Here is a 25,611-nt window from a genome sequence, read left to right as displayed (position 1 = left end):
GATATCTGTTTTATAGATTTACCTTACTTTATTTGTCACCTCTGTATTTAATTAATCTTTTTGAAAAAATCCGGTTTATCCAAATCAAATTACAGTATGATGTGAAATAATTTTGTATGTATTGTTGCCCTGTACCAGGTGAAAATAAAATAAAAATAATTTAAAAAAAAAAAGTTCAAAAAAAAAAATAAGGAAGTCTTCTATAGCGCTGGCCAGACCAGAAGGTATCAGAGCGCTTTACAACATGAAGAGGAGGAGACAAAAATACAGGGTAAAGGCAAGGAAGGACAGATACAGAAAAAGTTCAAATGGAAGCATTACAGAGTTCAACTGAGTGTCAGAGGTAGGCCGATTGAGGGAGAAAATGTTCACAAAAAGGAGGCTTTACAGTTCTCTTTGGTCTTTGCGGTGAGCCGATTGAGGTAGAGGGGTCAAGGGAGCCTCAGGCGAGGCATAGAGGAGGAGGGGTCAGGAGGTAGTATCAAAGTCCTAGGAAGGCACGAATGGTGGTAGTTTCTGTGCATGACTGGCCAGATGTATGAGTAACTCTTTGGGTGAGTGGCAGTGTGGGAGTGTCTATATGGGTGTATGAGTGGATATATCAGTGACTGTATAGATAAATGACTGTATGTATGAGTGAATGTATGGGTTAGTGGGTGGATATGTGTACAGATGTATGAATCACTGAGCAGATATGTACTAACTGCTATCGGTCTGTTTATGGGTTCGATATTGGGGTCTGTATTTTAGAGTGGGTGTATGAAAGGTTTTATTAGGGTATTAGGGTATGAGGAGGTGCATCAGATGATCACAAGGATGATGTCATCAGTGATGTCATCAGTGATGTCATTTGAGGTGTCATCAGTGATGTCACTGAGAATGTCATAACAACCAAATTTCTATGGTTTTGTACAAGTGAAATCTCCAACTAACTATAATGTCCCTGAAACCTACGGTTTTTTCAGTGAATTTCTAAGCTTTTTTAAATGCTAATTTCTAACTATGCCTACAAAGGTAGGACATGTGAAGAAAGATGAAGAAAAGCGCAGAAAGAAGCAAAGACAAATGCAGAAAGAGGCAACAGAAGTCAAGAGAGACGAAGAAAAGTGCAGGAACAAGAAGAGATGTGCAGAAAGAAACAACAGAGGAGCAGAAAGACCTCCTGTGCCTCCAACTTTTTGCTGATGGGTACTGGTGGTAACTGACTCTGACTAACCAGGCCTAGAGCCAGTGCTATGCTAAAACACACTTAGAATACAGTGAAAACACCTATATATACTAGGGACCACTATGCGTTGGGGTACCCCTGTGATTAGTATTCACTCCTCTGTATTTGCCATGAGTTAATTCCTGGGTCATTGCATGAGTACATGAGTAGTGACTGGATTATTAGAGTGCTACAAGGAGGGTGGATGGTGATTTTATAAGTGCTTGGGTTTTGGCGCAGTGATCGGATAAGCACATAGGATTGGCTGGGTGATTAAAGGACTGCATTGGTTGTACTAGGGAGATTACTCTTCTGCGTATGTCGTCCTCAAGGTATTGCAGCAGTGCATGTGTTAGTGACTGGGTCATTGCATGAGTGCATGGGAACAGAGTGGATAATTACAGTACTGCAAGGACAGTGCGTGGTGAGTTTATCAGTGCTTGGGTATTGGAGGAGTGTTTGGATTAATACATGGTAGTGGCTGGGTGACTGGAAGACTGCACAGGGAGTGACAGGGTGATTGCTGGATTGCATGGCTTCTACCGGGGGAATTGATGGAACAAATGAGAAGTGTGTAGGTGGTTAGAGAACTTCATGGGTAGTACACAGGGATTGTAGCAGTGCATGTGTTAGTTCCTGGATCATTGCATAACTACATGGGTAGTGACTGGATGATTAGAGTACAGCAAGGAGAGTGCATTGTTATTTATTTTTTATTTATTTTTTATTTTAATGTTTTATAGCGTGCGAACTTGACCCGTTAGGGTATCAGAGCGCTTTACAGAGTCAGAGAGTTATACAATAGGGAGAAAATCACAAGAATACTGTACATCAGAGCGCTTTACAAAGTCAGGGAGTCATACAGTAGGCAGGATATCACAAGAGTACAGTACATTAGGGCTGCAGGGGGTCCTGGGTACCAGAGGGATAGAGGAATACAAGGATAACATTACAATTACAATTACTGAAGACAGGCCCCCGGTTTCTTGGTGGGGCGAGGGCGCAGGATGAGGGCAATACTCTCTGAGGTGGTTGTGGAATGGGTTTAGCCCAGGAATTTACCCATGAGGAAGGATTTAGCCTCCTTTTTTAAACGTGCCAGAGAGGGGATTCTTCTGATGGCGGTTGGGAAGGAGTTCCATATTCTAGGTGCAGCCCCAGCGAACACCCGATTATAGTTTTTTTTCCCAAAAGCGTGCAGGCTGGAGCAGGAGGGTACTGCTTGGGTTTTGGCGCAGTGATTAGATAAGGACATAGGACTGGCTGGGTGATTGGAGGACTGCATAGGTAGTACCAGGGAGATTACTGGACTGCATAGGTCATCCTCAATGGATTGCAGCAGTGCATGTGTTAGTGACTGGTTCATTGCATGAGTACATGGGTAGTGACTAGACGATTAGAGTGCTGCAAGGACAGTGCATGGTGATTTTATAACTGGGTGGGTTTTGGTGGAGTGATTGGATAAGTTCATGATGCTGGATGGGTGATTGGAGGAGTACATGGGTAGTGACAGGGATTTCTGGAATGCATAAGTACAACTTGGGTATTTGGAGGAGTGCATCAGTACTGTGTAGGTGGTTAGAGGTCTGCATGGGAAGTGCTTAGAGGATTGTAGCAGTGCATGTGTTAGTGCCTGGGCCATTCCATGAAAACATGGGTACTGACTAGAAGATTAGAGTACTGCAAGGAGAGTGCATGGTAAATTTATAAGTGCTTGGGTTTTGGTGGAGTGATTGGATAAGCACATGGTGCTGACTGGGTGATTGAAGGAGTGCATGGGTACTGACAGGGCGATGGCTGGACGTCATGGGTAGTGCTTAGGGTATTGTAGCAGTGCATGAGTTTGTGCATGGGTCATTCCATGAGTGCATGGGTACTGACGGAATGATTAGAGTACTGCAAGGAGAGTGCATGGTGAATTTATAAATGCTTGGGTTTTGGCTGAGAGATTGGATAAGTACACACATGTCACATCAGTCCCGCCACCTCCCTTCACCACTGTGCAAACACGCTCCCTAGCAGGTTTCAAGTTGGGTGATTAATTCCCCTTCAATCCTAAGGGTCGCAGGAGGCCAACTAACCCGACAGGTACCGCCAGTAAGTCCCCTTGTATCCAGAGGGTCCTTGGGGGCCAAATAGCCCACCACATACCTCCAGTAAGCGCAATAGGGCTGCGTTGCAGAGAGGTGATCTGAGGCCACGCCCCTTTTTACATCTCTATCTAACGCAGTTATGTGGCACTTACTGGAGGTGCCTAGAGGGCTAGCTGAACCTCAAGGACCCTCAGGATTCAAGGCGACTTACTCCCCCAACTTAAAATGCACCACAAGGCACGTTTGCACACTTGTTACATCAGGCCCGCCCCCTTCCACCACCACTGTGCCACCACGCCCCCGGTGCATTTTAAGTTGTAGAATTAATTCCCCTTCAATGTTGAGGGTCCCTGGGGGCCAAGTAGCCCACCAGGTACCTCAATTAAGCGTCACAGAATGGTGTAAAAAGGGGCGTGACCTTGGACCACCTCACTGCAACGCAGCTCCCTGGCGAATACTGGAGGTACCTGGTGGACAACTTGGCCTCCAGGTACCCTAAGTATTGAAGGGGGAATTAGTTCCCCATCACACCAAACCAGGGGACGCGTTTGCAGAGTGCTGCAGGGAGGGGGAGGTACCTTGGCACGATGCCAGCTTTTTTGGGATTGATTTTCAGAAGGGGGGGTTGTGTGGCCTCCTGCCCGGCATTGCTTTTCCACACGGGGAGCTGCTGACATGCAGCTACCCTTGTAGAAAAGCAATTCTTTTTTGGATTTTGAAAGAGGGAGCAGCTTTCTCTGCTCTCTTCCAAAATCCAAAGCAAGTTTGCTATGACAGGGCAGGAGCCGCACGGCTCCCGCCCTGTCATAGAAAACAGCAGTGTCCAGGAGGTGGGCACCCCGGGACACTGCAGGAGCTGGCCCTGGGGGGTGGCGGTCCCTAGGGCCATGGAGGGCTCCAGGAGGCCATGGAGTGGCCACTCTCCCTATGTGATTAAAGCCCCGGGGAGGTGGTGGTCCCCGGGACTCGGGGGTCCATATCAGACCCCCATATTTCAAGTATTAGTGCCCTGGGGATGTGGTGGTCCCCGGGGCATGTGGGGGGCTTGAGCACACCACACACATTTTTTTTTAAAAGCCCTGGGGGTGGAGTGCCCCGCAAATAATTAAGTAAAGACCCAGGGGTTGGTGGTCCCCTGGACTTGGGGGGGCCTTGGAGTCCCCCCATACATTAAAAAGGAAGCCCCAGGATGTCAGTCCCTGGGGCTGCAGGAGGGCTGAGTGCCCTCCCGCACATTATTTATAGCAAGCCCCAGGGGAAGTGGTTGCTGGGGCTGCGGAGGCCTGCATGGCCCCCGCAGATATTTGTTAGCAATGCCCCCGGGACTTGGCCCACCCGGGGGCCTCATTTAAATGAAGTGCGGGAGCCTGCGCTCCATTTTCTTTTTACATTTTGGCGCGATTCGCAACCCCAGCGCGAATTTCGCTGAAAATGTTTTTTAAAATGGTTTTTTGGGACCCCCTGAGCAGGCCTAGGGGGTCAGGGTGTTTCTACCATCCCCCCTTTTCTTTTTATTTCACCTTCGTTTCACTTTTTTCCTGTGACTCTTATTAGAATAAAGCTCATGGTCGGGAGGGGTCGCAACTCCACCGCGGACATAGATATCGATATTTATATATTTTTATTTTCACAGCAACTACTGAATGGGTTTGCACGATTTTACAAAAGTTCGCTTTCTGAGCCAAGAACTACATTTTTGCCAAATTTGTGTGCACATGCAGAAATTATAGTAGACATACTCGTGGTACAGGAGAAATGTTAAGCCGATATACGGTAGTATGAGACAATGAATGACTTTTGCTGAAAATATATTTTTTATGATGGACTGAAGAAGTAAGATTATTTATGAGACTAAAACTTTTGGACTGATTGGTGGTTTTGAGTACCACAGACGCTAGTCCTTTGGTGGCACTATTTAGTGTGATGTTTAGCAAATATTATTGCCAGGCTGATACAAGGCAAGATATTGATTAAGAATTTATTTCTACAATGATGGTGAGGACAAACGTGCAATTTAATAACAAGAACTGCATTGTGGCATCAATTCAATAGAATGTATACCATGATGTTTTGATGTAATATCACTGTGCTCATACACGGCTCAATCATGATTATGAATCTTGTGTTTACATGTGCATTCATGGCAAAAGTATACTAAATGGTTTAAAAACACTGCATATAAATGTTAATCTAACATCCTTCCAATATGGCGACTGCAATTGTCTTAGAAATAAGTCCATCGTCTATGTCTGATTGTATCACGTGAGAATGTTCTTTTTTATAACAAAACATTTTTCATTTGGCATGCATAACAAAACATAACAAAACATCGAAAAAGGCAACAGCTGAAATGCGTCTGTCAAATAAACATATTTGGTATCACCCCAGCGAGTGCTCTTTCCTTTGGAATAGGAGAGGGAGAAAAGAGGCACTGATATTTCGCAAAACACCGCCGCGATCAAAGCACCTATCCGTGTGTGCATTAGGAAAGGTGTACTGGAACGGTAATATATATGTATATATATATATATATATATATATATATATATATTACCTACTGGCGATAGCCAGTAGGTATATATAGTTAGGATTGTTTTCCATAGGGAAATCGCAACATTCTATTGGGAATAACTTTGGCGCCGGTTGGGGAATCAGCCTGAATTTTTCAGCACCTTTGCCTCGCGGCGCTCCGGTCCTTCCCTGAAAGTTTGGGGGGGATCCGTCAAGCGGGGGCCGAGATAAAAGGGGGGTCCCAAAACGTGTTTTCCCCATGTTAATTTCCATAGGGCGGTCTGTCGCACTTTTAGCTCGAACGGCTGAATGGATTTTCACCAAACTTGGCAAAATTGTAGGGACTGGTAGCCCGATGTGCCTTTGCTATGTCTCAAGATATGTGCTCCAGTGGATTTTGAGTAATTTAGGTTCATAAAAATGTATATATCTATAGCAGCTTACCGGTGAGCTTACCGGTACGCTTACGGTACGCGTACGTGCGCGTACGGTACGCGTACCTCTAGAGCGCGAGCTGCATTCTGATTGGCTGTCAATGTCTGTCAACACTCCAAAACAGAAACTGTTGGCAGCCATCTTGTGCCTCGGTAGACTGAGGCACAGGAAAGCAGAAAAACAAACGTGTAGAACTCAAAAAAGGGGCAGGGTAGAAGCACCCCGACCCCCTAGACCTGCTCAGGGGGTCCCACAAGGACCCCCAAGGCAAAAAAAAATAAAAAAATAAAAAATGTCAATCGCGGGGTACGCGTACCGTACGCAAACCGTACGCGCACGGTACGCGTACCCCGACATTTACAAAAAAAAATTGTGGGACCCCTGAGCAGGCCTAGGGGGTCAGGGTGATTCTACTCTGGCCCCTTTGCGAGTTTCACACCTTTGTTTCACTGCTTTCTTGTGCCTTGGTTCTAACAAGGCACAAGATGGCTGCCAACACTTCCTGGTTTTGAATGTTGACAGACAGTGGCAGCCAATCAGCATGCCTTCCCGAGAAAGCTGCATGGTCATTGGCTGTTAACACTTCTAACCAGGAGGTGTTGGCATCTATCTTGTGCTAGTGTTGACAGACAGTGACAGCCAATCAGAATGCCTTCCCGAGAAAGCTGCATGCTCATTGGCTGTCAACACTTCTGACCAGAAAGTGTTGGCATCCATCTTGGGTCTTAATAGACTGAGGCACAAAAAAGCAGAAAAACAAACGTGTAGAACACAAAAAGGGGGCAGGGTAGAAACATCCTGACCCCTTAGGGTGCTCAGGAGGTCCCACTAGGATATTAATATATTTAAACGTTATCCGCTAATAGAATTACCATTTAAAAAACCTTTGAAATTCACTGAAAAAACCATAGGTTTCAGGCCATATATAGTTAGGAATTAGCATTTAAAAAAACCTTTGAAATTCACTGAAAAAACCATAGGTTTCAGGCCTTATATAGTTAGGAATTAGCATTTAAAAAACCTTGCAAATTCACTGAAAAAACCATAGGTTTCAGGCCTTATATAGTTAGGAATTAGCATTTAAAAAACCTTTGAAATTCACTGAAAAAACCATAGGTTTCAGGCCTTATATAGTTAGGAGTATTGTATTGATGAGTGACTGTATGTATGAGTGATTGTATGGGTGAATGAGTGGATGTGTGTGTGTAGACCTAGGTTATATTATGGTTATATTAGAGCGTGAGGAGGTGCATCGTATTATCACATGAATAATATCATCAGTGATATGATCAGTGATGTCAAATGAGATGTCATCAGTGATGTCATCAGTGATGTCATTTGAGATGTCATCAGTGATGTCATCAGTGATGTCACTGACCATGTCATGAATGATGTAATATGTGACATCATCAGCAGTGGATTGCGGGTGCGCGAAATATAGTTAGTCCAACTAACTATATATGAGCAATTTCAATGGTTTTGTATGAGTAAAATGTCCAGCTAACTATAACACCACTAAAACTTATAGTTTTTTGAGTGAATTTCAATGGTTTTTTAAATGCTAATACCTAACTATATATGACCTGAAACCTATGGTTTTTTCAGTGAATATATATATATATATATATTACCTACTGGCGATAGCCAGTAGGTATATATAGTTAGGATTGTTTTCCATAGGGAAATCGCAACATTCTATTGGGAATAACTTTGGCGCCGGTTGAGGAATCAGCCTGAATTGTGTCAGCAACTTTGCCTAGCGGCGCTCCGTCCTTCCCTAAAAGTTTGGGGGGGATCCGTCAAGCGGGGGCCGAGATAAAAGGGGGGTCCCAAAACGTGTTTTCCCCATGTTAATTTCCATAGGGCGGTCTGTCGCACTTTTAGCTCGAACGGCTGAATGGATTTTCACCAAACTTGGCAAAATTGTAGGGACTGGTAGCCCGATGTGCCTTTGCTATGTCTCAAGATATGTGCTGCAGTGGATTTTGAGTAATTGAGGTTCAAAAAAATGTATATATCTATAGCAGCTTACCGGTGAGCTTACCGGTACGCTTACGGTACGCTTACGGTACGCGTACGTGCGTGTACGGTACGCGTACCTCTAGAGCGCGAGCTGCATTCTGATTGGCTGCCAATGTCTGTCAACACTCCAAAACAGAAACTGTTGGCAGCCATCTTGTGCCTCGGTAGACTAAGGCACAGGAAAGCAGAAAAACAAACGTGTAGAACTCAAAAAAAGGGCAGGGTAGAAGCACCCGACCCCCTAGACCTGCTCAGGGGGTCCCACAAGGACCCTCAAGGCAAAAAAAAATTTTATTTTTTTTTTTAAATCGCGGGGTACGCGCACGGTACTCGTACCCCGACATTTACACAAAAAATTTTTTTTTGTATTTATATATATATATATATATATATATATATATATATATATATATATATATATATATATATATATATATATATAATTATTTTTTCACTAAAAAGCCATAGGTTTCAGGGACGTTATAGTTAGTTGGACATTTCACTCATATAAATCCAGACAAATTCGCCCGTTATAGTTAGTTGAGCTAACTGTAACTCGCGCGCCCGCAATGCACTGCTGATGATGTCACATATTACATCACTCATGACATGGTCAGTGACATCACTGAAGACATCTCAAATTACATCACTGATGACATCATCCAGTGAAAGTGTGTTTCTGTAAAGTTTAAATATTTGTCATATATCTTTATGCCAAGGTGTATTGTAGAATGAGCGGATTTACAAGTGCCTGAAGGGATTATTTAGTAGGTGTGTGACTGACTGTATAAGTGAGTGATTGAACGTGTCTTACTGAATGCATGGGTTAGTGACTAAACTGTGTGAAAGTCTGTATTAGTCTCTCAGTTGGTGTGTAAGCGGCTGCTTGGGTTGCTGAGTAGCTACATGAGTGTCTATATGGGTTATTGATGTGTTGTCTGAGTAACTGTATGGATGCCTGAGTATCTGTGTGGGTGGGTGGGGGGTGTGTGTGTCTGTGCATAGATGTCTGAGTGGGTGATTCTCTGGTTGTATTGATTTAAAGTGCATCTGGAGAGGACTGTATGGGTGATTAGTGTGTATATGGGTGTGTTGGTGAGTGAATGAATGGCTCAGTGGTATATGTGTAAGTAACTACAAATGTTTTAAGGTAGTATATGTGAGTGGTGGTATATATAAATGACTATACGTGAGAGTAAGTTATTTGAAGAGTGAGTGTATAGATGAGTGTCTGCTTATATCAGTGATTGTATAAGACAGTATGTGTTAGTATGTGCATAAATAAGTGATGTGGTGTGTGTATAAATAACTGAGTTTGTGTGTATAACTGTATACATGAGTAAATGGGTATGTGATTGATTCTTTGCATGACTGACTAGGTGTGTAAGTAACTCTATGGATGAGTGGCGGAGTGTGACTGTATGTATAGGTGTATGAGTGCTTATTATAGTACTGTATGGATGAGTAACTGCATGTATAAGTGACTGAATGTGTGTAGGCCTAGGGAATAGTGGGTGGTATGTAGTATCTGGCATTGTTGTGTGTATGGTTTCAAAAATAGTAGACTGTATTTTAGAGTGGGTGTATCAAAGTTTATATTAGGGCATCAGTATGTGCATCAGTTTATCCTGTGGATGATGTCATCAGTTATGTCATTTGAGATGTCATGAGTGATGTCATCAGTGATGTCACTGACCATGTCATGAGTGATGTAATATGTGACATCATCAGCAGTGCATTGCGGGCGCGCAAGTTATAGTTAGCTCAACTAACTATAACGGGTGAATTTTTCTGGTTTTATAAGTCAAATGTCTAACTAACTATAACGTCCATAAAACCTACGGTTTTTTAGTCAATTTCAAAGGTTTTTTAAATGCTAATTCCTAACTATAACATCTGTAAAACCTATGGTTTGTTCAGTGAATTTCGAAAGTTTTTTAAATGTTAATTTAATATTTTAATAAAACCTATATATTTTCAATTTTTTTGTAATATTTTGGAACTCTATTATCCTTTTTTTTACTTTAAAGATGATGTAATGTTTTATATCTTCAAAAAAAAATGTATATATATTTTTTGGGGGGAGAAAACTGGAGTTCCGTACCGGTAGTGTACCAAGCTCCATCAGCACGCGAATCCTATCCGCCATATTGCTAAACTCATAAATGATGCGCATTTCGTATTTGACCGGGTTATGGAACCGCGTCCTGAATAACATCATATACGTAGGAGGTCGTGCCAGCTGCTACTTTGGTATGCGACGGGTATGCAGTACCAAGCCACTTGTTACGTCATGTACGTATGGGGTCGCACCCGCTGCATGTTGCGTATGCAACGTGTGCACGCTGCTAGGCCCTATGTTATGTCATAGACATATTTTTTATGTCTTAAAACTATATCTAATAAGTTTAAAGTGTATATGAGAGCAAGCAATAATCTAAAATATTTTAAACATGAATATATTTCTAACTGTGATAAACTTATATTATGGTAAATATATTTTCTCACAATCGCGTCGGGTGCAGCCTCCATGCGCTTCGGTGCACAATTGCCATGTGAGCTTCAAAAAAAGAATTTGATTGGTTCATAACATTTCCCATTGCAACAGTTGGAGGACCCCACCCATTTTAGTCATTCTCTCTACAGCGTTTGATGAGAGACACCTCTTCTGCTTAGAGAGCTTTTTTGAAAAGTTTTTTGCTGTGCACACATATCTTATACTACACACAACATGCAACGATCATCTTGATCAATATTCATGGTCTGTACTGTAGCGTTCCACGTGTGATGGCCATGCATCTGAAACGTTACATCAAAAAACAAATGTGTGTTACACGATGCACCTAGAGTGTGTGTGTGCGCATTATTGTGCTGCCTTTCGGCTTGGGTATTGGTTGCTCGAAGGGGTATCATCAGCCATGGGCAGAGTGCACATCAAAGATCACATGTCACAAACAGTAAAGAGTAATGCGTAGATGTGTGTTGCAGTATGCTCTGTTGTCAGGCTTTACCAGTATAGTATTGTGTCATATGTGAGACTTTCAGATTCACGTTTGACATGCATTGCTTGACTGTAATGAGTGTTATAACTGTGTATGACGTTGCCTCACTGCTGATCCTCCCTCCATCCGAGCACATTCCCATGTGTGCGCTTCGCGATAGCAACACTTTCAATAATACCGCACATCATTGACATGCGTGTCTGCGCATATCCACAAGCTTGACAATGACATGTGATGTTGGCCATTCTATGTTTTCGGACAGCATCTCATTAGCGTTAGTTGCTGCCCTCCCGGTACATGTTACATTAATGTAATTTGTGGATTGTGCGACGTCAAAACTGCAACAGGGAGACACACATAAGTACACTTCCTGGCCAGGCAGGAACTGAACAATGCCCAGGTGCCGGAATAATTATTCACACCCCTACGCTGGCCTAGCGTATGCAAGCCCTGCCCACTCTGCGTATGTATAAATAGGATAACAACAACGCCACATGTCCCAGTTCTTCCACACTGCCTTAGGTGATATGGCCGCATCCACCTCAGATATCACAATGCGCAATAAAAAAAGGGTTCCATGAGGTGTACACCATCCTGCAATCAACATTCGATTTGAATTGTGAACTCTATTGGCTGTCGTGTTTGGACACACAACAATGACAGCAGGTGAATAGAGGGGCCTGGGTGCACAGGGGCTGCAATTGAGCGCGGTGCGGTGGGAGGGGCGGGGTGCATCAGCCTGGGTGCGCAGGTGCGAACAAGCGATGTTGCCGTGCGCAATGATGTGATCTCTGACCTCATTCAGTCACATCTCTGTCTCATTTTAAGGACCTCCTGAACCGTACTGTAGGTCTGAACCAGCGGGCAGCGCTGCCCTACAGACATGTGGCATTGGCTTTTGGGGCACTGTAGTGAGCTGATTACTAAGTGTACATGCACAGAGGCTTGCGCCACTGTATTACAAGTGCACATTATGCTTCTAGCATGCGCTCTGTTCCTTTGTATTTGAACGTTGGCATAACATATTATTATTTAACCTTGTGTGTTCTCGTGCACTCCAACTCCTCTTTGAACCACGATTACCACTAACAGTTGGTAGATAGTAATTCAAGAAGGATGGATGCACTCAACTGGTGTTCTCTACTAAGCTTGAAAGAAACCTTCATTTACCTCAAGACGTTTCCAGCATTATATTATTTCTCCCTTTTCAGATACTGAATTGGTTGCGTCAAAATGGGCGGAGCGGGTGCTGAGCCCATGATGATGCCTTGGGCATTCTGAAGCCTTCCATCATAGTATCAAGACACTGTCTGATTTAATCTGATAGCAACTGACCAGTTGTACCCTACAATAAAGGCTTGCCACCTACCTTCAGTGTTCGTGTGCTGTTCAAGCAAGGGCAAGTTGGAGCGTTGATATATATATATATAAATATATATATATATATACATATAAATCAGTTTCACTGTGCCTCTCATCTATATATACCGGGTGCTCCTCCAAAACTAAAAAGCCTCAGCTGCTCTATGTTGGAGAGCTGTAGCCCACACCAGGGACCATTTGGTCCTGGTGTTAGGAGGGAACCCAATGAAAAAGCATGCCACTCTCAGGTGGGTGAGAGTTCTTGCCATAAAAATAACATATTTTCAAATACACAAATACTCTTTCCATAACTAGATGTACTTATGTGCATTTTCCATTAATAGGGAACAGAACGCTTCTGGTTGGGTTATTCACTCCCAATAGACACCATGTGTGCATAGAGCGTCCAGAAACTGATATTTTGATGGGTATTCACAAACTTGTATCTAATGCATTTCCATCCTGGAAAAGGCCACTGATTTATTCTTGGTAGAGGTGGGATGCATCCCTTTCCAAATCAATAATGAAAAGTGATCACTCCTAAGGTTGGTGTGGATGTAGGAGAAGACATTTCTCCATCTGGAGAAATGCTTTACCTGAGGAAAAAAAAGGAAGCAAGTGACTTTGCAACAATGTTCCAATGTTCTCACAAATATTTGCAGGTATTATTTCTCTTAAAAATGGATTGCACAAAGTTTTACAGGAGTACACCTGGAATCTTGCAGCTGTGGCAGGTTTAAAACGAATTCCTGGGAATTCTTTGTGAATTTCAAAATATCTGAAAATTGCACCCATGTGAGGTTGAACAATTCCAGCTGCAGAGTTTTGACTTTATTTTGTGTAGCATGTTATTTTATCCACGGTTGTCCTCATCACATAGGTCTTGGGTTTTGTTTGGGTTAGTAAAATATACTTTCAATAGAATGTGTGCATACTTTAGACATAAAGCAATTTATTGGCTTCTTACTTGACATGTTTTAACCTATCATATTGTTCTACAGAAGAAGAAGAATAATATACACAGACTTTTAGAAACACATTTCCTTAATGTTTCTTACAAAAATCACCCTGTTAATGTAGTTTATATATTATTTAATTTGTGTCTCAAACTGGTTTATTAATTGGCGAAGAGGGCACCAACATAATAAATGCTATGGGCCATATGCATGAACACATTTTCCCATAGACACAGAATGGGCAAAACTCTTTGATGCATCTGGCCCTAACTCTATAGGCTAAAACACAGTTCTTAGAGAACATCTGCTTAAACTCTGGAGCTGTGGCACAAGCAGCAGGCAATTCCCAGTGAAATATGTGTTAGGTTCAAACGGTAGCAACTATTTTAAAGTCAGGAAAACAACACAATAAAATTAGCAAACCAATTTAGAAAAATTGAGAAAAATGTAATAAGCAAAAAAACACCAAAACAGTCAACATTGGATAAAGGGAACAGAAAATATATACAATTTTAAATTTGTAAGGCCAAAAGTTCTAAGGGCAAAAATTTGTGACACACCAATTTAAAGCATTAGTTTGTGATGGACTCTGAGATAAGCATAATTTCAGCCAACTGCAATAGAGCAGAGGTCTCCTATTCCAGGCGGGTTGAACTGGTCAAAGTTTTTATTGCAGGACTTAGACTGATTTTTAAAGCTCAAAACCTTCCAGTAGGGTAAGGTCAGAAGTTGAAGTCAGTGAGTGTCCCTGAATGTTCAGTCCATCATCATTGATCATCCACTGAACCCATTAGATTTGGCCTAAAAAAATAAAAGCAAACGAAAGCTGTGATTCATAGCCACTGAGGTCACTCCACCTCTGGGATGGGTTTAAGACCTCATTCCATTCCATTAGCTAGGCAATCTGGAAGTTTTATCCAGACAGAACTTAAAGTGGACAAAAGCTCTAAGCAGGATGAGCTTGGCTTTCTTGCCCATTGAGGTTGGGCCACACTAGGGAACCTCATAGCCTTGTATTATTACTGTATAGTGTCACAAATGTCCCACTTTTTTCCATATTCTAGGAACGTTTATCTTGATCACTGCTTCAGCTATCCAGACCTTAGATCAGGCTCCTAGGCACAAGATCTCTCTCAGTCCATGGACTCTGCAGATGTGAGCTAATCCTTCTTGGAGTCAGGACTCCTTCTAATTTTTCTGTACATGTACCAGGCAAGCAGGAGGTCAACCATCTTACATTTAATGAGCAATTCTAGTCCCTAGTTGCCAGTAGGAGATATAAATCCTTGGATCTTTTTTCAGCCATGAGTCAACGTTTGCATTGCATGTTTTCTTCCCAGGTGCAGGATTATTCTGAGGAGGTTGTGGTGAGGTGACAGTCATATTGTGTGTACTTGCCAGTGACTGGAGAATTCTAACAATCAAATCCTATTTACGCATTTCTCACCTATTTGTTATGCACTTCCTGTTTTGGTTTCTGTAAACCTTCCAAGGTGCCCTTGAACAAAATGAGTCCTGGTTGTTCACCTTAGTCATTACCCTATAGAGATGATGTATCTGCTGCTTTTTAAGGGCCAAAACATGTTCTCCCTCCTGCTGTGGTTAGAGCCAGAGAATCTCTGAGGGCATTGGGAATATCAGGGAGTCGTTCTCACCAGTCAAATCACTTTCTATTGTTGATCTACTATTTTCCCTTTGGAATGATATAAAATTATGTTTTTAATTTGTAGCTAGGCCTGTTAACTGAAAAGGAAGCTTAATCTTCTAATTAAATGCAGCTTTTGGATAATTGTTCACATTGACGGTGTACTATTCCCAATATGTAGTATGCCACACTGTTAACATAAATCACCTAGCCCTTTGGGCTTACAAGGGGCCCTTTAGGGGTGAATTATCTTACCCAATATATAAAAATGTATTTTTCCGACGTGGCGCAGATACTTTTCTGTGCCATAAGTTACTGCGCTGCTTTTAGACTTCATCTTTGCCAGAGCACTATGATGCTCCATGAAGCCATGCATTTTTATCATGTAGGTCTTTGATGTAAATAGTCACTGCAGCCATACATAGCAGGTAACTACTATAGCATTGGTGCATTTCTTGTGAAACTTACCATGGCCTTGCAGGATAGTTAAATATGTAATTTAAGTAAAGTCAATGCATAATACAAGCTTTAGGGGAAAGCACCAGCACTGTCCAGTAGTGACATATAGCACCGACTCTTAAGGGAGGCTAAAATCAGACTGGGAATATTGGGGGACCACAACACAAATTATGTCATTTCCTACAACCGTTTCGTGGAAAAACATTTTGTAAAAAGAAATTCCTGCAATATTTGTTACTTCTGTTTTCATTTTATTCACTGCCCACCTACTCTCCTCCTGTTTAAATTATCTTACAGTCACAATTAACCAGTTGCATCTATCACAATCTAAATCTCAAACATATCCTATTTATTTTGTGATTTCAAAATCTACTTTCTTGCAAAATATTGATTGTAAAATCCATCATTGCAACAGAAGATAGGTAAGGGTAAAGCACACCATGCGTATACTCTAACTGAAATAACAATATACAGTTTCATTATTGAGGCATACCTTGGACTGTCTATGTCAAACACCACTTTGTTGAGAAGATCGCTTGGCCGCAGAAAGCGTTTTATGTCCTCAAGCACTTTGTCTCTGGAAGGAGAAAAAAGATTATTGTTTGGTTACATGTCACATCTCACGTCCATCCGGTTGAAGATGTCTCACAAGTGGAAATAAAAGTGTATGCCATTTTACTCCTCTCTCAGTGTGCATTTATACTAGCATATTTTGCATTCCCTTCCAACAGCAAAACCCCGTCAACAACAGTGCATGATGCTTGCAGTCTGTGCTAGCAGATGTAAATGTGGACACAGAAAGAACATGGTCACAACACTGGCGTAACGAAAAGTGAGGGGGCCTCCCTGCACGGTACTTAGGGGGGCCCCCTCCGGGCTCAATCAGGAGCTCTCCCGGCCAGAGTTCAGTGCCGAGGGGGCCCCTTGGAGCTAGGGCCCCCCCCCGCACCGCGTGGGCTGCGGGGGCCTGTGTTACTCCCCTGGTGCCACAATACCTGCCGGTTTAGGCTTAGAGAACAAAAACATTGAAAAAGGTAAAGCATTGTGGCAGTGGAAATATGAGTTTATTCCATTTTTTGCAAATATGTGTTAAGTCCTGATTTGGAGCACTGTCTTCGTCTCCAACACCAAAAGGTCGGTAGGAGTGAGAGGTGCGTATTCTAAAAGTCGTCATAATGGTTCAGGGTTTGAGCCAGATGTTTTTTTTAAATAAAATCCACCTTCTGTATCAAAGAGTAAATAAGGTGAAAAGTATTGTATACGTGCAACTTAAAGACTCAGCAATTTCTGGGTCTCAGATGTGTTCTAAGAACCAGACTTTGGGAGAAATGTATTCATTTTAAGTATGCTTCGAAGACATAAAAGTGCTTAATCTTTTTAACGTTTTAGTAAATTTTCTGATATAATGTAAATAATGCAATAGACTGGCAAAGATAAGAAGTACTGCTCTGATACCAGGAAACTATCAGATCTTTAGCCATGTGTTTTACCGACCTTTTACGACAACTAAACTATTTTGCGAACCAACTTTTGGACTAAGAGGTCAGTTCATTAAATAGTCGGAGGGGGTTGTAGATTGACCTGCTACATGAATATTTATTGAGTAGGTGGGAAATGGATTCCCTCCTATTGGAAGCAAAGACAGGGAATGGTAGTTTGAAAGAAGCCCCCCATGCTTTACTTTTCACTTTAAAACTGATATATTTCTAAGCAGTCTGATTTCCTTAAAGAAAAAGAAGCTGCAATTACTTCAAAAAATTGTTTCGATTTTGAAAACGCTATTGCGAGTTGGCTACTGCCTCTGAAGCAGATATGCAAAGAGGAAAGGTGGCTATGAGACCCCTTCTCCATTGCAAATGAGTTGCTACTCCAACTTGAGAGTCAGTAACTTATCAATGGTTTGTGACCGGAATTCAGGTGCATACCATTGATACATTTAGTACCAATACAGCATTTATAAAGGTCTCCCAAAAACATGTCCCTTTCAAATACCAATCGGTTATCATTTCTAAACACATTTTGTGATTCAGAAAACATTTAAGAATCATAAAATGTGTTTTGTACATTTTTTACTGGTAACACACTCTCTTAATTACTGTATTGGAGACTTCACAGCTGGTACAAAGTTTAGTACAGCTTGCTGTAAGTCAGCAAAATATGTGATGCACAGTAATCAGGAAATGAAAAGAGTGTTGGTCGGTTCAATCTGTCATGCAGTGTATGTTAGATATTCAGATGTGGATATCTGATTATGGTTAACAGGAATTGTTGTGATTGTACAGAAAAACAAATATAAAGATACTCCATGTATAAAACCCTACTCAAGCAGCATCTACAATCTCTGTCAAGGTGAAACACCAGCAAACCTCAGATTACACTGTGCTTTACCCCATGGTAGCTTGACACAAAAGCAGTCAGCCTTAACTTAGAGGCAATGCATAAAATATTTGTGCAGCACTTCAAACATTAATAAAGTGAAAAAACAACACAAGAAAAATACCACACCAATTTAGAAAAATGGAGTCAAATTCTACAAATGATTTGAGATAAGAATGACAAAAATCCAATCAGAGAACCGGAGGTATGCAATTTTAAAGTTTTAAGTGAAAATAATGCCTATAAGCACAATGTTCCAACTGCTGTTATCTGGTCATGCCAGACCGGGACAAAGTCACACGTTCACCCCGATCATGGTGGAGTGCCGGGCAGATACAGGGTCTAAGTTAGGCCCGCTGAAAAAAAGTATGTTAAATCATGGTTTGGAGAGTGTTGTGAGATTTCCTGTTGAGGATGCAACGTGCAGCAGCGATTCCAAGGAGGCTGTGGGGCTGCGATTCAGAATACTGTGTCGTCATCAAGGGTGCCATTGGCGAGGGGCTTGTGGTGTGAGGATGTGTTGAGCAGTGGTGGTTCAAAAGAAGTTGCGGGCTGCAGTGCGAGGTCCTGCTTCGTCATCGTAGGGGCTTGATATCTGAAAGCCTGTGTTGGGGATGTGTCATACAGCGGCGGTTACAAGGAAGCTGTGGGCTAATGTAAGGTCCTGTGTTGAGAATGCGTCACACAGCGGTGTTTCCGTGCAGCTGTGAGGATATGCGTCATGCTGCATTGGTTCTGCTCAAAGGACCAAAGTCGGTGATGGAAGAGCACCTTCACGCTCACTTCCATGGGTCCTGGACTGTGGGGTGGGGCTCTTAGCAGATGCTGGATTCAGGGTGGTTGGAGACTTTTCTGTCCCTGAGGCTCTGATCATGAGGCCAGCAGTCAACTAGCTCCTGGAGTCACTCTTTTGGGCCTAGGTCCTTCTCACTCAGGGAGCATGGCAGTAGAGCAACAGCACATCTTGCAGAGCAGCAGCGCAGTCCTGATTCTTGCATGGGTCAAGAGGTGTGCTGAAGTGTTGGATCTGAAGGTCAATTATTTATACCAGGTGCCTACTTTTGAGTAGGAGATGTTGCTAGAGGCTTCCACTTGCAGAGGTGCTTTGAATTTGCTGCCTCCCTGCCCTGGCCCCAGCCTGTCTAGGGTCACAAAAGACTAGGGCCAAACCCTTTTGAGTGTACTCAGGCACGACATTTGTGAAGTGCAAGTGTGGTAGGTGACAGCTCTGCCCCCCTGTCAAGTCAGAGATGGTCCATCATGCCAACATCAATTCCCTATTTGTCTCACTGTCTGAGATCAATATACAAAGCACAACTGCCATCTACACCTGGTCATGTGACCCAGGATACAGGCTTCCCGCATCACATGATACCAACTTTCTAAAATTGGCATTTTCAGAATTGTGACTTAAAGTCAGATTTTACAATTGACGATGGTTTTAAATTACAATTTTTTAGACACCAAACTCAACGTTCCTACTTGCTCCCAATTGAAAGTTAGCAATTATTAAATGCAATAAGGTAACCCAATGTTATCCTATGGGAGATGTAAGCCTTGCAGAAGAGTTTTTTACTACCAGTACATATAAAAATTAAAGTACATGCCCAGCATTTTACAAACAGTCCACCCTGACATCTGGGCTGCTTAGAGCTTAACCTTGGGGTGAAGTATTTCTATTATAAAGGAAAGTTTAGGCCTGGCAGAAGGCTTAAAACTGCATCCACAGGCTGCAATGGCAGGGCTGAGACATGCTTAAAGTCTACTTAAGTGGATGGCATAATAATGCTACAGGCCTAATAGTATCATTTCATTTACAGGGTCTGGGCACACGTAGTACCACTTTACTAGGGGCTTACAAGTAAATTAAATGTGCCAACTGGGTGTAAGTCAATGTTACCATATTTAAAGAAGAAAGCACAAGCACGTCAGCAATGGTTAGCTATGGTAAAGTGTGCAAAGTCCTAAAAGCAAACAAAAAGTGTTTCAGAAAACTAGAGACTGAAGTGAAAAAGTTTGTGAAGGACCCTGCAGGAAGGGCCAACTCCAGCGCTTCAATGCAGGATAAAACATGATGCTTCAAAATATTGTGGGCAGACATGGGAAGGTAAAAGTTGGGTTAATAGTGCCACGAGCAGTGGAATGAATGAAAAATTATCAAGATACCTGGAAGCAGATTAGCAATTGGGCATACAGCCAGAGTTGCAACACCAAGCACCCTCTAATGATGCACCAGCACCGATTCACCTTGCTTCCATTGATCAATAAACCATCACTGTCTCAGTGTTAGCGCATTTACAGCAGAAAATTCAACAAGCATAAAAATCTTCACTAGTTCCTTCATTTTTCTATGCAGGTGACGCTTGACTCTCTAGTGTATGCTGCAGTCCATCACAGATTTGCGACTATCCTGTGGAAGCATTTAGAATTCTACACACTGGCCTGGTGCACTGGCAGCAGAACAACTGCAGCACTATCAGCATCTCTGCAAGGGCAACTCTGTCTTCCCTTTGGATCTTGATAGGTAAAATCATGGCGTCTTTTGTGTTACTATCAGTTCTACCACATCGGGGAGACCCTTTGGCCCACCTGGCCCTCCCCAGAGAGCTACCTCCACGGTTCATCTAACTGTGTGCCAGATCCTGGGAGCACCCATTTACCTTTCTCCTGGAGGACCCTTCTACCACAAGCATCTGTATTTTTGTAATACAATCCAAGCACAAGCAAAGGCATTTCCTCAGTTGCTTGAGGCCACGCCTCCCATGTAAACAGAATGAACAGTGATAACTGTGCAGCTGCCAAGTTTACACTCATGTGATAAATATCACATAATGGGTTGCACAACAATCTGCAACTATTTTTCTAATTCCAGTGTATACAATGTGCCATGGCACAGCACTTTTTGAATATCACCCTTTTTGTCTGGGAGAAGTTCATTACTGGCTGATGTCCCGTCACCTTTCTTCATGGCACAGATGTGACTATAACAATGCAGGTAAGCATGCACAATTTTATGATTGTAGTAGAGAATATTGAATCCCAAATATTGTTGTTCACAACAATATCTTGACCATAATGTCAAGGGACCAAATAGTGAACAGAACAGAACTACTCTGCAAACACACCGTCTGGCAGATTTTAAGTTGGGGGATTAGTTCCCCTTGAATCCTGAGGGTCCCTGGGGGCTAACTAGCCCACCAGGTACCTCCAGTAAGTGCCACAGAGCTGCGTTGCAGAGAGGTGGTCCAAGGCCGCGCTCCTTTTTACACCTCTCTGCAACGCAGCTCGGTGGTACTTACTGGAGGTACATGGTGGGCTGGTTGGACCCAAGGGACCCTCAGGATTCAAGGGGACTTAATCCCCGGACTTACAATGCACCAGAACGCGCAAGTGGCATGTTTTAAGTTGGTGGATTAAGTCCCCTTGAATCCTGAGGGTCCATGGGTCCCAACTAGCCCAGATACTTACAGCTAGCACCACAGAGCTGCGTTGCAGAGAGGTGGTCCGGGCCACGCCCTTTTTTCACCTCTCCGCAACTCAACTCTGTTGTGCTTACTGAAGGTACCTGGTGGTCTAGTTGCCCCAGGGACACTCAGAATACAAGGGACTTAATCCCCCTCTTAAAATGTGCCACGGAGCGCCTTTGCACACTTGCCACACCAGGCCCCGCCCCCTGCCTTCACCACTGTGCAAACGCGCCACATGGCTTGTTTTAAGTTGCGGGATTAAGTCACCTTGAATCCTGAAGGTCCCTGGGGTCCAACTAGCCCACCAGGTACCTCCAGTAAGCGCCTCAGAGCTGTGTCGCAGAAAGGTGTAAAAAGGGGTGTGGTCGGGCCTCAGACCACCTCTCTGCAATGCAGCCCTTTGGTGCATTCTGGAGGGACCTGGTGGGCCAGTTGGCCCTCAGGATCTCCCAGGATTCAAGGGGAATTAATTCCCCAACTTAAAACGCACCACAGGGCATGTTTGCACACATGTCACATCAGGCCCGCCCCTCCCTTCACCACTGTGCAAAGGTACCACATGACTCATTTTAAGTTGGGGGTTTTTAGTCCACTTAAATCTTGAGGGTCCCTTGGGTCCAACTGGCACACCAGGTATCTCCAGTAAGCGCCGCAGAGCTGCCTTGCAGAAATGTGTAAAAAGGGGCATGGTCCCAGACCACCCCTCTGCAACACAGCCCTGAGGTGCTTACTGGAGGAACCTGGTGGGCTAGTTGGCTCCCAGGGACCTCAGGATTAAATGGGGAATTAATCCCCCACAGGGGTGTTTGCCCAGTGGTGCAGGGAGGGGGCGGGGCCTGATGTGACAAGTGTGCAAACAGGCCCTGTGGGGCGTTTTAAGTTAGGGGATTAAGTCCCCTTGAATCCTGAGGGTCCCTGGGGTGCAACTAGCCCACCAGGTTCTTCCAGTAAGCGCCAGGGAGCTGCTTTGCAGAGAGGTGTTCAGAGGCCACGCCCCTTTTTACACCTCTCTGCAACGCAGCTTTTTGGCGCTTACTGGAGCAAATTCTACTGGTGGTGCTGAAGTGGATGATCCGAAGGTGCTAGCAATGCCTGGTGGTGGATTTTTTGCTGCATGCCTCCTTTCTTCTCATGACAGATTCTTAGGCTGTTCCACAAGAGTATTTCTTATCACTACAAGGAGTATTTCTTGTCACCACCACCTCCCCGGGGCTTCAATCACATTGGGAGGGGGGCCGTATGCCCCCCTACCTGGATCCCTACATGGCCCTGGGGATCGCCACCCCCCAGGACAGCCCCCTTCAGTGTCCCGGGGTGCCCACCCCCGGGACACTGCTGTTTGCTATGGCAGGGCAGGAGCTTGCTTTTCCACAAGGGGAACAGCATGTCAGCAGCCCCCTTGTGGAAAAGCAATGCCATCTCCCACAGGAGGCAGGATCCGGCGGGACAGTGGGGGAATTGGGACTCCCCCCATGGTCCCCAACGAAGAGGCCAGGCCCAGGGTGATAGGGTCCCCAGGGCCAGAAGTGGCCCAGGAGGGGGGTCACATGGCCCCCTCCATCAATCAATAGAAAAAAAAAGAAAAAAAATGAGGCAATGAGGCACAGCACCTAGGTATGGGGTCCCCGGTGCCACTTGAGGCCTAAGGAGAGGGGCCCGCAGCCACCCTCCTTTAAAAATAATTTTAAAAATATCAAAATATGGCCAGGCCCCGGGGGATGGGGTCCCCAGGGCCGAAATTGGCATCGGGAGGAAGGCCCACTTCTTGTTTTTTTTTCTTTAAAAGCAGGCCCTGGGAATTGGGGTCCCAAGGGCCACAATTAATGTAAAAGGAGGGGGTCACACAGCCCCCCTTGTAAAATAAAATACAAAATAAAAAAGACGGCATTGCGACGGAGGCCTCAACCTCTATCTGCAGCATTCAGTAAGTGGGGGAATTAATTTGCTTTGAATACTGAGAGTCCCTGGCGGCCAACTAGCTCACCAGGGACCTCCAGTGTGTGCCAGGGAGCTGCGTTGCAGAGAGGTGTTCAGAGACCACGCCCCTTTTTACACCTCTCTGTAATGCAGCTCTGTGTAGCTTACTGGAGGCACCTGGTGGGCTAGTTGGCCCCCAGGGAGCCTCAGGACTCAAAGGGAATTAAGCCCCCAATTTATAATGCGCAATGGGAGCGTTTGCACTATGGTGCAGGGAGGGGCAGGCCTGACATACCAAGTGTGCAAATGCACCCCCGGCACATTGCCTATGGGATTAAGTCCTACTAGTGTATGATGAGGTGTATCTGATTGTCACGTGGATGATGACATCTCAAATGACATCAATGATGACATCACTGATGACATCATCCACGTGACAGTCACGTACACCTTTTCATACACTAGTAAAATCTTTCATCACTCTTTGTAAAATACAGAGTATCATATTTGAATCCATTGGCACAGCAATACAAGTATTTAAAAACCCACTCATTGATTCCTAGATGTATACACACATTGTAGTATTCTCGGTTTTGTATTTATGTTACTGTACTTCTCTGCATCTGGCTGCTCAGCCAGTGTGAGTGTTCCAGGTAAGAATGTTAGTGTGATTGACATGGATGGAATGCTAGGGCGACTGGTATGAGGATTGGCAGTTGAGAATGGGCTGAGTAACTAAGAGGCTGCTACGGGTGGGGCTGCTTGTTCCAGAGTTATACTTCCTGCTATCCTACCAATGACTGAATAAACCCACTACACATCCCTGCTACATCATTATATGTATGTATGGACATAAATACTACATATTTTATGGCGACGATCTAGAGGAGACTTTCCTGCGCATAACTTGACATTGGAAAAGATTTGGAAGTATCCTGCAATGAAAATGGAACAAGCAACATACAACTAAAAAAAAAGAAGGAACCTCTACAGCATGAAAAGTAGCCCCACCAGTGCCGAACACACCAGGCAGTCCTAATCAAGTCGTGCTGTCATGTCATCTCTGCGTTTTCGTTTTCTATCAACTGAAATTCAACATCAAAGCTACCTTGAAACAACGTTCATGGTGCAACAAGCAACGTTTTGGTTGTCACGACTTATAGAGAATGTGCCTTTGAAACCAAGGTAATTGGTGATTGTCTGTGTTTTGGAACAAATGTGCTGTACATGACTCTCTTTTACTCAAGATGTTAGATTAGTAACCATCTTTGTGTGCTCATGCGTACTAGCGCTGTACTAGTGTGAGACTTTCTTGTACTTCTGCCTGCTTAATTTGTCAACGGGCGCTGTGACAGATGTTACGGTTGTACTTGATTCAGAACCAAGATTATCTCTGCCGACATGGTGAGGAGGCCGACATGGTGAGTGGAGTTCATCGTGAATTTAAAAAGATGTTTTGTGTGTTTTTGCAAGCCTCTTATGGATGACTGTTAAGCTGTGTTTCAAAATTTGAAACTGGTTTGCTCAACTTACGTTTACCTCCGTGCCTCGTGACTGTATCTCGCGGAGATGCTCATCTACCTTCTATGACGTCTTCTTCCTTCATGGTTGGCTTTGCTACATATGTACGTCTAGCAGCAAGAGCGTGCCGTGAGCCACTCGGCGGGCGTCTCCTGAGCGTGCCGCCATCTTGGAATTTGCACGAGCAGGCATTCATTGTGACTTTTACAAAGGTGTTTCATTGTGGTATCCGGCCGACCAGTGTTTGGACAATAAAGTTTTTTATCTTCGGATCGTCTTTATCCCTGTGCTATGAGAAGACAAGCTCTTCATTTTGGGATTAATTGCACCGAACTCCAGTGCCAGCAGCTCCGGACTGTTTGTTCATCGCATGTGTACATAAAACATGACATCGGGTGCGTCCCAAATCTAGGACACTGTTCTTTGATCCAGTTTGTTTGGTGAGTTCTCCACAAGTTCATTCGTTTTTTCCGTCTACGATCTGTCATGCTGCAAAGTACTTGGCATTCCACCTTGGCGAAGTTCTTTCTTCAGGATTATCATTATAACATTTTCAAGGGCCTGTCTTTTCATCTCGGTGACAGGCACACCGATGACTGTGGTTATTCATCAAGCATGTTTTTAATTTACAGATTGCT

At 43.7% G+C, this 25,611-nt stretch overlaps 1 protein-coding gene across 2 annotated transcripts in view; it reads right to left on the bottom strand.

The window, feature by feature from the left end:
• The window catches only part of AGBL1 (AGBL carboxypeptidase 1), a 4,192,795-nt gene that overhangs the window by 2,901,168 nt on the left and 1,266,016 nt on the right, over positions 1-25,611 (bottom strand). For both annotated transcript variants that reach the window (XM_078683166.1, XM_078683165.1), the window contains exon 12: positions 16,186-16,269. In XM_078683166.1, coding sequence (XP_078539292.1) covers positions 16,186-16,269 — 84 coding nt within the window. The remainder of the gene's footprint in view (positions 1-16,185; positions 16,270-25,611) is intronic.

The sequence above is a fragment of the Lissotriton helveticus genome, chromosome 3_1 (genome assembly GCF_964261635.1).
Source record: "Lissotriton helveticus chromosome 3_1, aLisHel1.1, whole genome shotgun sequence".
In the NCBI taxonomy this organism is placed as follows: domain Eukaryota; kingdom Metazoa; phylum Chordata; class Amphibia; order Caudata; family Salamandridae; genus Lissotriton; species Lissotriton helveticus.
The sequence above is the reverse complement of the archived record's forward strand: the minus strand, read 5'-3'. Positions and strand labels throughout refer to the sequence as shown.